This window comes from Vulpes lagopus, chromosome 7 (assembly GCF_018345385.1).
Source record: "Vulpes lagopus strain Blue_001 chromosome 7, ASM1834538v1, whole genome shotgun sequence".
Classification (NCBI taxonomy): Eukaryota; Metazoa; Chordata; class Mammalia; order Carnivora; family Canidae; genus Vulpes; species Vulpes lagopus.
In genome coordinates, this window is record NC_054830.1 from 119,658,459 (window position 1) to 119,676,910 (window position 18,452).

The following is an 18,452-nucleotide window of genomic DNA, read 5'->3' on the forward strand; positions in this document are numbered from 1 at the left end:
AGAGCACTGACTTCTAAAATCCAAGAGAAAATTTACTTTTCTGGCCAGCTGAGTCAGGGAAACAGGACCTAGAAATCTGAACAGGAGGAGACAGACATCCTCCTTTGTATTTTCTCTCCTTCCTTTTACCACTATTCTGCAAGAGTGACCTAAGCTGAGTGGAAGTGGGTGACAATGCAGCAGGTTCAACTCTGACAGAAGACAAAGCTCCTGGGAAACAGCCTTGGAAAACAGAGGTCACTGTGGGTTTCCCAAAGAACAGATTTGTTTTCTGTCCATTACAATAAAATGTCTTCTCTAGAACAAAGAAGAGGCACACTTATTGCCTATTTTAAGGATATGGGTTTTTCAGCTGTGACACAAACCAAAGACAGATGCAATATCAACCTCCCCTTCTCACCCCATCACATCACCCCATCAAGAGAGATAGAGAAAACTGGCACAAATGTGATATTCATGTGGCTTACTATGCTTTGAATAAAAATGTTTAATCAAGTCTTCTTCCAGCAAGCATAAAACATTTTCTAGATTTGAAGGAAGATAAAATTTCATACTCTTTTCAGTTTCTGACAGAAAAAGCCAGTGAACCTGATAAGAAAATATCCAATCTGAATAACAGAGAAGGAAAAAAACAAAACAAAACCAAACCAAACCAAACCAAAACAAAACAAAACAAGCAGAAACTCAGGAACCTGTGAGATAATATTAAAAATTCTAACATTCATGTCACTGGAATTCTAGAAAGAAGCACGCAAAAATATTTCAACAAATGATAGATAAAAACATTCCAAATTCGTTGAAAGACATAAATTTACAGAATCAAGAACAAGCAAACTCCAAAAGAACATTGTTGCTATAAACATTGGGGTGCAGGTGTCCTGCCGTTTCACTGCATCTGTATCTTTGGGGTAAATCCCCAGCAGTGCAATTGCTGGGTCCTAGGGCAGCTCTATTTTTAACTCTGAGGAATCTCCACACTGTTTTCCAGAGTGGCTGTACCAGTTCACATTCCCACCAACAGTGCAAGAGGGTTCCCCTTTCTCCACATCCTCTTCAACATTTGTTGTTTCCTGTCTGGTTAATTTTTTATCATTCTCACTGGTGTGAGGTGGGATGTCATTGTGGTTTTGATTTGTATTTCCCTGATGGCAAGTGATGCAGAGCATTTTCTCATGTGCTTCTTGGCCATGTGTATGTCTTCTTTGGTGAAATTTCTGTTCATGTCTTTTGCCCATTTCATGATTTGATTGTTTGTTTCTTTGCTGTTGAGTTTAATAAGTTCTTCATAGATCTTCGATACTAGCCCTTTATCTGATAGGTATATCTGCAAGATTTGCAAATATCTTCTCCCATTCCGTAGGTTGTCTTTTAGTTTTGTTGACTGTTTCTTTTGCTGTGCAGAAGCTTTTCATCTTGATGAAGTCCCAGTAGTTCATTTTTGCTTTTGTTTCTCTTGCCTTCATAGATGTATCTTGCAAGAAAGTGCTATGGCCAAGGTCAAAAAGGGTGTTGCCTGTGTTCTCCTCTAGGATTTTGATGGATTCTTGTCTCACATTTAGATCTTTCATCCATTTTGAGTTTATCTTTGTGTATGGTGTAAGAGAAGGGTCTAGTTTCATTCTTCTGCAGATGGCTGTCCAATTTTCCCAGCACCATTTATTGAAGAGACTGTCCTTTTTCCACTGGATAGTCTTTCCTGCTTTTTAGCATATTAGTTGACCATAGAGTTGGGGGCCCATTTCTGGGTTCTCTATTCTGTTCCATTGATCTATGTGTCTGTTTTTCGTGCCAGTACCACACTGCCTTGATGATCACAGCTCTGTAGTACAACTTGAAATCCGGCATTGTGATGCCCTCGGGCTCTGGTTTTCTTTTTCAATATTCCCCTGGCTATTCGGGTTTTTTTCTGATTCCACCCAAATCTTAAGATGATTTGTTCCAACTATCTGAAGAAAGCCCATCGTATTTTGATAGAGATTGCATTAAATGTGTAAATTGCCCTGGGTACCACTGACATTTTCACAATATTAATTCTTCCAATCCATGAGCATGGAATATTTTTCCATCTCTTTGTGTCTTCCTCAATTTCTTTCAGAAGTGTTCTGTAGTTTTTAGGGTATAGATCCTTTACCTCTTTGCTTAGGGTTATTCCTAGGTATCTTATGCTTTTGGGTGCAATTGTAAATGGGACTGACTCCTTAATTTCTTTTTTTTCAGTTTCATTTTTAGTGTATAGAAATACCACTGAATTCTGGGCATTGATTTTGTATACTGCCACACAGCGGAACTGCTGTATGAGTTCTAGCAATCTTGGGGTGGAGTCTTTTGGATTTTCTATGTACAGTATCATGTCACCTGCAAAGAAGGAGAGTTTGACTTCTTTGCCAATTTGAATGCCTTTTATTTCTTTTTGTTGCCTGATTGCGGAGGCTAAGACTTCTAGTACTATTTTAAATAGTAGTGGTGAAAGTGGACATCCCTGTCGTGTTCCTGATCTTCGGGAAAGGCTCCCAGTGTTTCCCCATTGAGAATATTTGCTGTGGGCTTTTCGTAGATGGCTTTTAAGATGTTGAGGAATGTTCCCTCTATCCTACACTCTGAAGAGTTTTGATTAGGAATGGATGCTGTATTTTGTCAAATGCTTTCTCTGTATCTATTGAGAGGATCATATGGTTCTTGTTTTTTCTCTTGTTGATATGATCTATCACATTGATTGCTTTACGAGGGCTGAACTAGCCTTGCATCCCAGGGATAAATCCTACTTGGTCATGGTGAATAATCTTAATGTACTGTTGGATCCTATTGGCTGGTATCTTGTTGAGAATGTTTACATCTGTGTTCATCAGGGATACTGGTCTATAATTCTCCTTTTTGGTGGGGTCTTTGGTTTTAAAATTAAGGTGATGCTGGCCTCATAAAACAAGTTTGGAAGTATTCCATACCTTTCTATCTTTCAGAACACATTTAGTAGAATAGGTATTGTTTCTTCTTTAAATGTTTGATAGAATTCCCCTGGGAAGCCCTCTGGCCCTGGACTTTTGTGTCTGGGGAGGTTTTGAATGACTGCTTCAATTTCCTCCTTAGTTATTGGCCTGTTCAGGTTTTCTATTTCTTCCTGTTCCACTTTAGTTTGTGGTTTTCCAGAAATATGTCCATTTCGTCCAGATTGCCTAATTTACTGGCATACAGGTGCTCATAATGTTTTAAAAATCATTTGTATTTCCTTGGTATCGGTTGTGATCGCTCCTTTTTATTTGTGATTTTATTAATTTGAGTCTTTTCTCTTTTTAATAAGGCTGGCTAATGGTTTATCTATCTTATTAACTCTTTCAAAAAACCAACTCCTGATTTTGTTGATCTATTCTACAGTTCTGGTCTCTATTTCATTGAGTTCTGCTCAAAACTTTATTAATTCTCTTCTTATGCTTGGTGTAGGTTTTATTTGCTGTTCTTTCTCCAGTTCCTTTGGGTGTGAGGTTAGCTTGTGTATGAGTTTTTTCTAATTTTTTGAGGGATGCTTGTATTGCAATGTATTTCCCTCTTAGGACTGCTTTTGCTGTATCCCAAAGATTTTGAATGGTTGTGTCTTCATTTTCATTAGTTTCCATAAATCTTTTTAATTCTTCTCTAATTTCCTAGTTGAGCCTTTCATCGTTTAGCAGGATGCTCTTTAACATCCACGTGTTTTTCTTCCAAATTTCTTCTTGTGATTGAGTTCAAGTTTCAAAGCATTATGGTCTGAAAATATGCAGTGGACAATCTCAGTCTTTTGTTATCGATCGAGACCTGATTTGTGACCCAGTATGTGGTCTATTTTGGAGAAAGTTCCATGTGCACTTGAGAAGAATGTGTATTCAGTTGCTTTTGGATGTAAAGTTCTGTAAATATCTGTGAAATCCATCTGGTCCGGTGTACCATTTAGAGCTCTTGTTTTGGGACGCCTGGGTGGCTCAGCAGTTGAGTGTCTGCCTTTGACTCAGGGTGTAATTCCAGGACTGAGTCCCACATCAGGCTCCTTGCAGTAGGCCTGCTTCTCCCTCTGCCTATGTCTCTGCCTCTCTCTGTGTCTCTCATGAATAATTAGATAAATCTTTTAAAAAAGAAAAAGCTCTGTTTCTTTGGAGATGTTCTGCTTAGAATATCTGTCATTTGCAGAAAGTGCCGCATTGAAGTCTCCTACTATTAGTGTATTATTTTCTAAGTATGTCTTTACTTTGGTTATTAATTGATTGATATACTTGGCAGCAGCTCCCACATTAGGGGCATAAATATTCATGATTGTTAGGTCCTCTTGTTGGATAGATCCTTTAAGTATGATACAGTGTCCCTCCTTCATCTCTTACTACAGTCTTTGGGATAAATTTTAATTTATCTGATATGAGGATTGCTACCTCAGCTTTCTTTTGAGACCATTTGAATGGCAAATAGTTCTCCAACCTTTCATTTTCAGGCTGTAGGTGTTCTTAGGTCTAAAATAAGTCTCTTGCAGACAGCAAATAGAGGAGTCTTACTTTTTTATCCAGGCGGGGATACCCTACATCTTTTGATGGGATCATTAAGCCTATTCACGTTCAGAGTTACTATTGAAAGATATGAATTTAGGGATCCCTGGGTGGCGCAGTGGTTTGGCACCTGCCTTTGTCCCAGGGCACGATCCTGGAGACCTAGGATCGAATCCCATGTCGAGCTCCTGGTGCGTGGAGCCTGCTTCTCCCTCTGCCTGTGTCTCTGCCTCTCTCTCTCTCTGTGACTATCATAAATAAATAAAAATTAAAAAAAAAGATATGAATTTAGTGTCATCATAATACCCATTCAGTCCGTTTTTGTGGCTTATTTTTTTGGGCTTCCTCCTTCTTTTACAAGGTACCTCTTAATATTTCTTGCAGAGCTGGTTTGATGGTCACATATTCTTTCAGTTTCTGCCTATCTTGGAAGCTCTTTATCTCTCCTTCTATTCTGAATGAGAGCCTTACCGGATAGAGTATTCTTGGCTGCATGTTCTTCTCATTTAGTATCCTGAATATATCCTGCCAGCCCTTTCTGGCCTGCCAGGTCTCTGTGGACAGGTCTGATGTTAATCTAATATTTCTCCCCATAGAAGTTAGGGATCTCTTGTCTCTTGCTTGAAGGATGTTCTCTTTATCTTTGGAATTTGCAAGTTTCACTATTAAATGTCAAGGTGTTGAACGGTTTTTGATTTTGTTTTTTTTTTGGGGGGGGGGGGACCTATCTGTTGGATTTAAATGCCTGTTTCCCTCTCCAAATTAGGGAAGGTCTCAGCTATGATTTGTTCAAATAGGCTTTCTGGTCCTCTATCCCTCTCGGCGCCCTCTGTAACCCCAATTATACTTACGTTTTTCCTTCTGAGGCTGTCATTTATTTCCCTTAACCTTTCCTCATGGTCTTTTCATTGTTTTTCTCTTTTTTCCTCAGCTTGCCATCAACTTGTCTTCTATGTCTCTCACTCTTTCTCCTACCTCATTAACCCTCGTCATTAGAAACTCCGGTTTGGATTGCATCTTTTAATTGGTTTTTAATTTCGGCCTCATTAGATCTAAATTCTTCAGTCACGAAGTCTCTTGATTCCTTTACGCTTTTTTTCCCAAAGCCACCAGTAGCTTTATAATTGTGCTTAACTGGCTTTCTGACACCAAACTGTAATCCAAATTCTGTAATCTATTGCTTCTCATGCTTTCTTTTGTGGTGAGTTCTTCTTTTTAGTCCTTCTTCTCAGTGAAGAGTGGCTGTATGAGTGGGCTGAGTCAAGAATATCAACCACAACCTAAGTAAATTTTACCCTAGATGATTCTGCTGAGGTCAGAGACCAGAAATTGAAACCAAAGATCAGAACGAAATAAAACAAAAGGACCACTAAAGTGAAAAACAAATTTTAAAACAAAGTAGCAAAAAATAAAAATAATTGTAAAGAAGAGGAGAAAAAAAAAAAAAAAAAGAAAAGAAAAAGAAAGAAAAGAAAAAAAAGAGGGGGGACTAGGAGATGGTGGAGGGAGAATGTAGTCTACCTGAGGGATTCTAGAGGGTGATCCTCTTGTTTCTGAGTATATTAAGTTCTGTATGTTAGAAGATGCTCAGTCCCAAATTTCTATAAAGCAGAAATACTTGTAGAGGGCCCCAACATTGACCACCAAAACATAAATGAGATAAAATAGGGGGGCAGAATGCGAATAAGGAATCTCACAGAATGAACCAGCATGGTATACCACTTGGTTCTGGATGCATACTGGTCATGTTTTAGAAGGTATTCAACTTCCGCCATTGTAGAACAAAATGAGGCAGAGAAAAGAAAAAAAAAAAACACACAAAAAAACCTGTATCTTGTGTATCTCCCAAAATTAAGTTGAGTATGTTGAAGGGAATCTAGAAGTGGAAAATATATCTAGGACCTTGTCAGAAGCAAAAACCCTTCTCTCTGTAGTATTCCAGTTCATAGGTTTTCAGGATGATTTGAAAGTTATCTAGGTAAATTGGTGGGGCCCAGTGAGCTGAGGACCCTACTCCTCCGCCATCTTGCCCTCCCCCCAAAAACGTCTTACTTTAAAGATACAGATAGTTAACAGTAAAGAGACTATAAAGAGCAATAAAGAGACAAATCATATGATAAAAGGATCATCAATTTACCAAGAAACCATAACAATATTATAAGTCTATGTTTCTAAGAACAGAGCATCACTGTGAAGGAAAAACCTAACAAAAAATATAAATAAAGAATTAAAAATCTACATTACATTTGGAGACTTCATCACTCTTCTCTCAGTAATAGAATAGATAAGTAACAAGGCAAAAAATTAAGAAAGCAAAAGCTGATTCTCTGAGAAGATCACAAGATGTCCTCTAGCAAGACTAAAATAAATGAATAAATAAGTAAACAGAAGACATAAACTATCAATATCAGGAATGAAAAGGCAGGGGCATCACCCACAGACGCCACAGACATGGTCACAGGATAATAGAGTATTTTCTTTTAAAGATTTTATTTATTTATTCATGAGAAACACACAGAGAGAGGCTAGGCAGAGGGAGAAGCAGGCTCCTCCACATAGGGAGCCTGATGTAAGACTCGACCCCCGGACGAGAATCACAAACCAAAGGCAGATGCTCAACCGCTGAGCCACCCAGGCATCCCAGGATAATAGAGTATTATGAAAAACCTTATGCCCATAAATTTCACAATTTAGACTGAATGGACAAATTCCTTGAAAGACCCATACTACAGAAGTTCTACAAGAAATAACCCTGTATATATCATGAATTTGAAGTTAAAAGTCTTTCAAAAACAAAACTACATGCTCAGATGATTTCACTAGTGAGTCCTATGAAGACATAAGACTAATTTCATACAACTTCTTCAAGAATATAGAAGAGGAATAAACACTCTCCAATTCCTTTAATGAGACCAGTATTTCTGATACCCAAATTAAAGACATTACAAATAAAAGAAAATACTACACAAATACCTATCATGACAATAATTGCCTAAACAAAATACTATCAAGCTGAATACAGCAACATATAAAAAGGTTAAGTACATATATGATTCTATGGGCTTATTCTAGGAAAGCAAGGTTTATTCAGTGTTTTAAAATCAATCATTATAGGGATGCCTGGGTGGCTTGGTGGTTAAGCATCTACCTTTGGCTCAGGTAGTGATCCTGGACTCCCCAGGATCAAGTCCTGCATCAGGCTCCCTGGAGGGAGCCTGCTTCTCCCTCTGCCTCTCTTTGTGTGTCACTCATGAATAAATAAAATCTTTTAAAGATAAAATAAAAACAAAAAGATAAAAATCAATCATTATAATCCACATTATAATTAACCTTAGAAGAAAACTACATAATCATCTTATTAAATGCAGAAAAGGAATTTGCTAACACCAGCCTTCACTTGTGAATATAAGATTTCAGAAAACTAAGAATAAAACTCCTTTAATTTGATGAAAGAAATCTAGAAAAAAACTTAAGGGGCAACTTGCTGGCTCAGTCAATAGAATATGCAACTCTGAATCCTGAGGTTTTGAGTTCAAGTCCCACGTTGGTGGAGAGATTACTTAAAAAATAAAATGTTTAAAAAACAAAAAAACCTAACAGGTAACATCATATGTAAGAAAGAAAGAATATTACCCTCCTAAAGTTCACAAAAGGGAAAGTGATACCCATTTTTACTACTCCTATTCAATATTATACTAATGGTCCTAGCTATTACATTAAGGCATACAGACTGGAAACAAAACTCCAAATCACAAACAGCATGATTATATACATGAAAATCCCATGGATGCTACAAAAAAACACTACTATACCTAATGAGTGCTTAGTGCAGTTCCTGGATAGAGGGTCAACAGGCCACCAATAAATAAATGTAAAAGAAATCGTGAAATAAGTATAAGCCAACAAAATATGTGCTAGATTGGTACGCTGAAAACTATAGTGATGAAAAAAATCAAGTATATTAACAAAATGTAAAGAAACAGTAAATCTATGCCTTAAAGGCTCAACATGTTAAATCTCCCAAAATTAATCTATGGATTCATCACAATCCCAAATAAAAATCTCAGGTGGAAGTTTTGGTAGAAATCAATCAATTGATCTTAAACTTATATGGAAAGGCAAAAGTAGAAGAGCCAAAACAATTTAGAAAAAAGTCAATGGACTCATATGACTGATTTCAAGACTCAGTTACAGTAAGACAGCATACAACTGGCAAAAGAAAACAGTAAATCAGTGAAATAGAATGGAGTCCAGAAATAGATGTATGCACATATGTATGTTCAACTGACCTTTGAAAAAGATGCAAAGATAACTCATCAAGAAACGTTTTAAATCAAGTTTTTTTTTTTAAGATTTTATTTATTCATGAGAGACACAACACAGAAAGAGAAGGACAGAGACACAGGCAGAGGGAAAAGCAGGCCCCATGCAGGGAGCCCAATGTGGGACTCAATCCCAGGACTCCAGGATCACACTCTGGTCAGAAGGCAGGCGATAAACCGCTGAGCCACCCAGGCATCCCATAAGTTTAGCTTCTTAAACTTAGCACAGAGCATCTGAAATTCACTGATGATGTTGTATAAACTGCAAAATACAATCAATCAAATTGAAGTAACATTTACTGGACACTCCACTTATCAACATCTGACTATACATAACCTTTTGAAATGCAAACAAAACATTTACCACAAGGACCATACTTTGAGCCATAAAACAAACCTTAACAATATGATTATTTTTCAATAATTGGTGTTGGAACAGCTGGGTATGCATATGCAAAATACCCCATATCATGAACTTACATGTAAACTCAAAATGAATTGGAGGCATAAATGTTAAGTTGAAATTACACATGTCTAGGAGAAAGTGTAACTAAAACCTTTGTGACCTTGGGTTAGTGTTAGGAAAGGATTTCATATGTGACATCTAAAGTACTATTGATCACAACAACAAAAGGATAGCTCGAAAATAGCATAAAAAGAGAAGGCACGGACCGGGAAAAAATCTGCAAAACCACATCTGGCAAAGGATTTGTATCGAGAATTCATAAAGAATTCTCAAAACTCAATAAAGAGATCCAAATTTTTAAATGGGCAAAAGATGTGAAAGGACATCACCAAAGATGATTTTCAGATGGTGAATAAGCACATGAAAAGCCACTCAACATCACTATTACAGAATGTATATTGAAGCCACAATGAAATAACACTACAAACCTGTTAGAAGGGCTAAAAATCACTGGTGTGCTGGTAAATATTTAGCAAACAGGTCTTTGAGAGGGAAGACTCTCATTTACAGCTTTTGCTCAATGCCTGCTGTGGCTATGTACCCCTCACTGAAAGTGGACTTGGAAGATATGTAAGTTACATGTACAAATACAATAGACATATAACCTCAAGAAGCACAGGAAATAATAAAATGCAGTAAGAGAATTCAGAAGTGACAAGTTTTTAATATTTATTACATTTTTTAAAAAGATTTATTTATTTGAGAGAGAAAGGAGGAGCAGAATGAGAAAGAGAATTACTGAAGCGGACTCCCAGCTGAGTGCAGTCCAACACTGAGCTAGATCCCTGAATCCTGGAGATCATGACTTGAGCCAAAATCAAGAGTCGGCTGTTTAACTGCCTGAGCCACCAGATGCCCCACCTTCATTTTCAATGTAATTCATTTAAATATGTTTGTGTAACTTAATTTTAGCAATGGCTTTAAAAACCAGCTTACAAATTCCCAATTGAACAATATTTAACAATCACTTCTTTCAATCCAAAATAAACCATCCTAAACCTCACCATTACCCAAAATCAAAACCGACATTAGCAAGAGCAGACAAGGTGTGGAGCAACCAGTATTCCCATTCATTGCTATGGTAATGTAACAAAACATCTGCTTTAGAAAAGGGTTTGGCAGTTTCTTTCTTAAGTGCCCCCCCCACCCCCCGCCTTTTCCTCCTTGCCTTCCTTCCTTTAAATCTTTTATAATTTTATTAGATTTCAAAGCAGGAATGAATAGAAACTTGACCAGAGACTAAAATCTAGCTGCACAGAAGGTTCCCTGGGGCTAGCTTTTCAAGATAACAACATTCAATAATCATATAAAGCGTGACTCTGAATAAAGGTAAAGTTTCTGTATTAAAATGACTTTGATGGGGCAGCCCCGGTGGCGCAGCAGTTTAGCGCCGCCTGCAGCCCAGGGCGTGATCCTGGAGACCCGGGATCAAGTCCCACATCGGGCTCCCTGCATGGAGCCTGCTTCTCCCTTTGCCTGTCTCTGCCTCTCTCTCTCTCTGCATCTCTATGAATAAATAAATAAAATCTTTAACAAAAAATAAATAAATAAATAAAATAAAATAAAATAAAATGACTTTGATGATGCCAGGAAATACACTGACATGCTTCTGTATTGAAGCATCGTGTTTTTTAAAAAATGAAACCATAGATTAACGATTCTCCGACTGGAATAACACTGTCCTAATGGGTATGGTCCTCAGTTGTATTAGTACTAGAGCCATTAACTCATGGGATGAAAAGCAAATGACTTCACCTCTTGTAAAGCGTTCTGGCAGAAGTACAGCAGTTTCTTACAAAGGCAAACATACTTCCCATACATAACCCAGCAATCCTCCTTCTAAGTTTTCATCCAAAAGAAAACTGTGTTCATACAAAAACCTGCACGTAAATGTTTATATTAGCTTTATTCATTAATGCCAGCAGCTGGAAACAACGGAATGGTCCTTCAACAAACAACTGTGATATATACATACAATGAAATACTAAATTCAGCAATAAAAAAGTAATGAACTATTGATAAAGTACAACATGAGTCTCAAACCGTTCACACTAAAGAAGCTAGACAAAAAGTTTTATACTGTATGATTCCATCTATATGATATTCTGAAAAAATACAAACTCTACACACATCAGTGGTTGCCAAAAATTAGGACTGGGGAGGGTTGGGGATTTGTGGGTGGCTCAGCGGTTTAGCGCCGCTTTCAGCCCAGGGCCTGATCCTGGAGACCTGGGATCGAGTCCCGCATCGGGCTTCCTGCAGGGAGCCTGCTTCTTCTCCTTCTGCCTGTGTCTCTGCCTCTCAATCTCTCTGTGACTCTCATGAATAAATAAATAAAATATTAAAAAAAAAAAAAAAGGACTGGGAAGGGTTAACTATGTGAGAGAATTTTTTTTAGATGAAAGTGTTCTGTATCTTGATTGAAGTGGTAGTGAATTTTACTAAATTGAGGTTAATTTTGCCTCAAGTAAAACTATCATCACAGAAAAAACCCATAGCAGTGCCATTTCATAGCAAAGTGGCTACTTGTAAAATTAACATCAAAAGCAAATTTTGTTCTTTTTAAGAAAAAAGTTGCAAAAAAAGTGATTAACTCTGCCTCAAGCAACTTCATATAAAGACATTTTTTACAGGCACTAAAAGTAACTCATTCTAAAAAACCAGAATTTAATGGTTTTAAGGGAAAAGTGGTCAACTTGATCCTGCTTCATTAAATCTTTCTAGTAATTTTCAACACTCACCCGCTTTAAACACTTGATGACAAAATGTCTTCTCCCTAAGAGAGGTAACTCACACTGAAATTTTAAAAAAAAAAAAGAGTACTAAATTGGAGGTCTACCCAGAGATCAAAAAACAGAATTGAATCCCTGGGTGGCGCAGCGGTTTAGCGCCTGCCTTTGGCCCAGGGCATGATCCTGGAGACCCGGGATCGAATCCCACGTCGGGCTCCCGGTGCATGGAGCCTGCTTCTCCCTCTGCCTGTATCTCTGCCTCTCTCTCTCCCTCTCTCTGTGACTATCATACGAAAATAATAAAATAAAATATTAAAAAAACAAAAAAACAAAAAAACAAAAAAACAATTAGATCTTCTGTAAGGATAGACATTTAAAAAAAAAACAGAATTGAGAAAACTTCTACACTGTTACTACCTGTTGTATAGGCATAGCACATACTAATTTAGAAGCTTTGTAGCAATAGTCCCTTGTCTTACTCTACTTATTCTCTTGAGAATTTCACCCACTTTCCAGATTTCAAAGATCATTTCTACGCCATCAAATCACTCAGTCTTCTATATCATTTTTGTGTCATGTGTATATTTCAATTACACATTGATCCCCTGGCATTGCAGGCAACTGTTCACACAGCTATGTTTATTATATTGACTCTCCTTGTTTCATACATGCCTTAGGACACAGACTTGATATCCACAGCCTGGTTTAATGTAATCATTCAATAGGTTTATGACAGATTCCTAAATCAACCTTCTTCTTAGCCCATCCAGTATTTCTAACTACTTAATGTTCTTTTCATTGGTGTAAAGTATCCACAAATGAAACAAAACTTATAATTCCTGTGTCTAAGTAAGAAGCACTCAAAGAGAGGGAGACATTTTAAGTCTCTAGATATCTAACTTTTCATCTACTGTTCCATCAATTCCTTTTCTCCTTTATTATTTGTGCTTTCTTTCTTGAGGTCTTTAACCTCGGACATAAAAAAAAAAACCTCCAACACATCAACTTACCAGTAATACCTCCTTTTCAAATTTACCTCTTAGGCTGTGGCACATTAATCTTCCCAGGTGATCATGTTAACTGCCATAAAAATCTTTCATAGCTCTCACCCACTTATAAACAAATTCCAAAGCCCTTCACAATCTCACCACATAGTAAACGTGTAACATCCTATATTCAACAACTCACACAGATTTTTTATGGTTCCCTAGAATAAGGACTGACTTTTGAGTGAGCCTTGCTATTCTTCCACTTTGAAATTTCATTACCCCTTCAAGGTCTCTCTTAAATATTAGGTCTTTAATGAGCTTCTCCCAGCCAAGAGAAGCATTTACTGTTCATCTACTATGTGTCAGAAACATCGATAGGAAGGAGAATCTCCCCAGTGTTTCAATGGTATTTTCAGTGGAAACTGGTATATTTTCAGACCATAGAATCACAACCTGTACCAGAGTTTTCTGAACATCTCTCTCTTCTCCACTGGAAATTTTCTGTTCTTAAAGATTTGCAGTAATTTGCTATCTGCACTGATGATCACCTAAACAGTATGGCATAGAGTAAATACCCAAGTATTTGGAGGGTGAAGTCAATGAAGTCAGATATCTTCTGAGCATAGGGTTAGAGAAAAGGAATTTTAAGACCATCTGGAAACTCAATATGAAATGCTCTATAATTTCTATCATGTGACACTTGGGAAAACTATGGTCCTCATCTTAACTTCAACTGACCCTTATATTTAAGTTTGGTATGAGAACCAGGTGTGAACATCTATGGTCAAGTGATTTTTCAACCAGGATGCCAAGACCACTCACATGGGAAAGAATAGTCTTTTCAACATATGGTGCTGGGACAATTGAACTGCCACGTGCAAAAGAATAAACCTCATGCCAAATACAAAAATTGACTCAAAACAGATCAAAGGCCTAAAAGAGCCAAAACCATAAAATTCTCAGAAGAAAATATATATGTAAATCTTCACGACCTTGGATTTGGCAGGGAATTCTTAGATATGACAGTGAAAGTATGAGCAACAAAATTTAAAAAATAAACTAGACTTCATTGAACAATTTTTAAACTTATTAAGGATGCCATCAAGAACATGAAAAGACAACCCAGAGAACAGGACAAAACATCTGCAAATCATATATCTGGTAAGGAACTCGCACCCAGAATACATAAAGAATTCTTATAACTCAGTAATAGACAATTCAATTAAACAATGAGCAAAGGATCTGAATAGACATTCCTAAGGAGATATACAAATGGCCAACAAGCATATGAAAAGATTTGCAACATCTTTAGTCAACAAGAAAATGAAATCAAAACCACACTTCAGGGCAGCCCGGTGGCTCAATGGGCCTGCAGTTCAGGGCTTGATCTTGGAGACCCAGGATGGATCTTGGAGCCCATGTTGGGCTCCCTGCATGGAGCCTCCTTCTCCCTCTGCCTGTGTTTCTGCCTCTCTCTCTCTCTCTCTCTGTCTCTCTCTCATGAATAAATAAAATCTTAAAACACACACACACACATTCACACCCACTAAGATGAAGAGAACCAAAAAAAGTCACAATAACAGGTGTTGGTGAGGATCTGAAGAAACTGGTACCTTCATACATGGCTGGTGGAAATGTAAAATGGTGTGGCCACTTTAGGAAACCGGTCTGGCAATTATTCAAATGATTAAAAGTGGAGTTACCATAGGACCCAGTAACTCTACCTGTACATAAATGTGTCTATTGCAGTATTATTCGTAATAGCCAAAATATGGAAACAACCCATACGTCCATCAACTGAGGAATGGATAAACAAAATATGGTATAGCCACTCAATGGAGCATTACTCCATTTCATTCCATTTTATAAAAAGGAGTGAAGTACAGACCTTGAAAACATGATGCAAGTGAAAGAAGCCAGTCATGAAAAACCAATTATATGATTTTATTCATACAAAGTCTAGAACAGAGAAGTCTGTAAGAGATAGAAAGTTAATCAGTGGTTGTTGAAGGCTGGGGTGTGGGGGCAGGCGATGATAGTTAAAACATACCGGGTTTCTTTTTGAGGTGATGAAAATGTTCTAAAACTGTGGTGATGGTTGCATATATCGATAAATGTATTAAAAACTATTAAGTTGTACACATTAAATGAGTGAATTTGCATGGTATGTGAATTATGCATCAATACAGCTGTTTAAAATAGAGAACAAGGGATATAATATAAATTTTCTGACTTTTTTTATTAAAGATTTTATTTACTTGAGAGAGTTGTTGGGGAAGGGGAGAAAGAGAGCAGACTTCCTGCTGAGCAGGGATTCCTAGGACCCTCAGATCAGGACCTGAGCCAAAGACAGATGCTCAACGGACTGAGCCACCCAGGCATCCCTTTATTTATTTATTCATTTTCAAGGTGTTGTCTCCATGCTGTTTTAGTGTAAGCACCTTTTAAGCTTAGGGTTGTAGCATTTAAGGAAAAAGCAGTATCCCTAAACAATTTAAAGTCTTGCCTCTCAGGTACCAAAAAGAACGAGCTTTCACTGGATTCTTTCTCCTCATTTCATTCCCTGCCCCCTAATGCCAGCTTTCACCAATTTCTTGTTTCATAGTCAAAACAGAAACAAACAATAGGATTTTTAAATATGCTTTGTTTACTGGATTTGGCTTTATGTGATTATTCTTGATTGTGAATGGAAAGGAGTCTAATACTGTCTTAATAAAAATATACATATACACTAAGTTTATGGTCATTACAAGCTTAACAAAGATGACAATGAAAATGTCTGTAATTTTATTTTCACCTATATGGATTTCAGTTGATTTTTTCCCTCCAAATGCTCTCAAAGGAAAGTTTCTATATAAATAATAAAATTTTTAAAACTTACTTTTGCTTTCATTAAGAGACAAAAGTTATGCCTTTCAATTTACAGCTTAGTAATAACTATTCAAAGCAGATAATCTGCATCAGAATCATTTGGGGCTTAGCAACACATTATTGTCTATGGACCAGAAGGAAAGTCATGAGGATTTTATTAAAAATGCATAATAATAGACTTATCCCAGCCCTACAGAATCATAATTCGTACTTTAACAAGATTCCTAGGTAACTTAGTATAAAGTTTGAAAGCCACTGATCTAGAGCATTTATTACATATGCAGATTCCAGTGAGTTTGAAATGAGGCATCTGCATTTCAAACTAGAATCCCCTGACACACTGCTGTTTGAGAAGCACTTTTGAAAACAGAAGCAGAGTTCATGAAAAAAAAAAAAAATCCCTTCAGAACAGTTTGCTATACTGAAAAGCACTGTTGTATATCCTTCCTGTTATAGTTTGGAAACCAAAAGAAGATTCTGAATTTACAAATCTCAGTTATACCACCTTAAAGTCCTGAATGAATCTATAAAATAAGGGATGTACAATCAAAACCAACTTTACAACTTACACAGTGCACTAACCAAGATTAAATTTATTCATACTCAAACTTCTGTAGACTCTATTGAAAAAAAAAAAAAAAAACCTTATGAAAAAGTCCCATCCAAATGGGAAATACAGATTATAGTTCTTTTTACTCAACTCTAAAAAAACCTCAATTATGCAGAATGCTTAGTGTTCACAGTATTCTGGTTTACACTATTAGGTCAATGGTTTGTTTTGATCCTAGCTGGTGGAAAACCTTTGCAGCCCTCAAAGGAAATACAGGCCTTTGAATCCTGGATAGATACTCTCCTTATTTTTAAGGAAAGCCTTACAGTACATTTAAAGAGTTAAAAAGATACTAAATCCAAAGGGTCAATTCGTTAGGCAAGAGAATTCTTACTAATTCTCAGGAGATGCTATTTTGACAATGAATCAAGCAAACATTTACTAATTGGAAATGTTCAAGCCTGGGAGGCACACAAAGATGATCAAGGCACTATCCCTAGCCCCAAGAAGCATATGATCTGAGGGGAGGCGGGGTCTGACTGGGAACCTGTATACACAATTTGCACAGTATGGTCAGTGCGGAAAACGGTTCCCGGAAGTACCCAAGAAATGAATTTCAGATGATGAGTATTTGAAAGTAATTTCCAATTGATTTGGTGTCGAGTTGCACGAACCAAGAAAGCTTACTCAAAAAAAAAAAAAAAAGCACTTTATAAGGAAATATAGCCCAAGATAAACAATCTTCTGGGCAATTTGCTTACATTCTAATACACACACAAACACACACACACACACACACACACACACACAACCGGGCTAGGAGGTGTGCGCGCCCTCAACAAATGCAAAGCAATTCAAACCCGAAGTGGATCTAGGAGGCCAATGCAGTTAACGGTGTTTCCTTTTACAAAAACAGGAACACTCAACTTCAGAGATCGCTGACCATGCGAGAAAAGAGGAAAAAGGGAGTGAGGATCTGTTATTTCTCCGTGATAACTTAAAAACACACACCCACACCCACACACACACCTACCAGCACTTTCCTGGACTACTCCCTCCCAACTTTGTATTTTATAAACACTCTTATTCTTAAAAAGTCTAGGAACTACAGAAGACAAAAACCAGTTCAGTGCATTTAACAGAACACCGAGGCCCCTCCCTCCGGGGGAACCGGCTGTCGGCGCGGGGCCGCGACTGGGAGAGCGCTCCCCGGGGAGCCACGGCCACTCAACACCCGGTTGCCTGCTCTCCCCTTCCAGGGGCACACCCTCCCTGGGGAAGGGAAACGCGAGCGCCTCTCCCAAGGGGCTGCGGAGGTCGCTGGGACTCACTCAGGGTAAGCCCCTCGGTGGTCTGGAGAGGAGGTGCAAGTGACACCGAGGAAGGCCAGCTGAGCGGGGAAGGGTGCTGGGATGCTCGGGCGAGGTCCCGGCCCCTGAGGCTCAGGTCGGCCCCCGGCGGCGGGCTGGTCTCCCCAGGAAGCCTCGCCGTCCAGGTACGTGAGGTGGGGCCCGCGTCACAGGTGTCGCCGGGACCAGGTCCCCGCACACCCGGGGGGTGGGGAGGCACAAGTGCGGCCAGGGGAAAGGCGCCTAAGGTGAGACGCGCGGCGGCAGCGGAGCGCGGCACCCACGGCGGCGCGGTCTCACCTCTAAGGTGGACACAGTGCTGGTGAACAGGTCCTCTCCGTCCTCCAGCTCCTCAAAGTCGGTGGGCTTCGCGTCCCCCAGCGGAGGAGGCTCCCTCTCGGCCGCCATCTTCGCTCGTCCCGACGACTGCGCGAGCGGGGCCTCGCGGGCCTGTCACGTGAGCACGCACGGCAGGGCTGGCGCGCCGGCCGCCCCGCCCCCCGCGGCCCCGCCCCCGGCCTCGTGACCGCGAGCGCCGCGCTCGGCTCCGCCCCTTTGCCTCTCCTTCCACCCCGCGTGTGGGTCGCGGTCGCCTCTCGCCGCCCGCTTGCTGCCCCGACTTGGGTGGGAGGCTCTTGGGCTCTTCCCACCCTCACCCCCGCAGCACGTCT

The 18,452-nt window shown here is 38.9% G+C and overlaps 1 protein-coding gene across 1 annotated transcript in view; it reads right to left on the reverse strand.

Annotated features, from left to right (window-relative positions):
* The window catches only part of SNX2 (sorting nexin 2), a 57,347-nt gene extending 39,113 nt beyond the window's left edge, over positions 1-18,234 (reverse strand). The window contains exon 1 of the mRNA XM_041762121.1: positions 18,082-18,234. Coding sequence (XP_041618055.1) covers positions 18,082-18,189 — 108 coding nt within the window. The 5' untranslated portion in view covers positions 18,190-18,234. The remainder of the gene's footprint in view (positions 1-18,081) is intronic.
* Between the last annotated feature and the right edge of the window lie 218 nt (positions 18,235-18,452).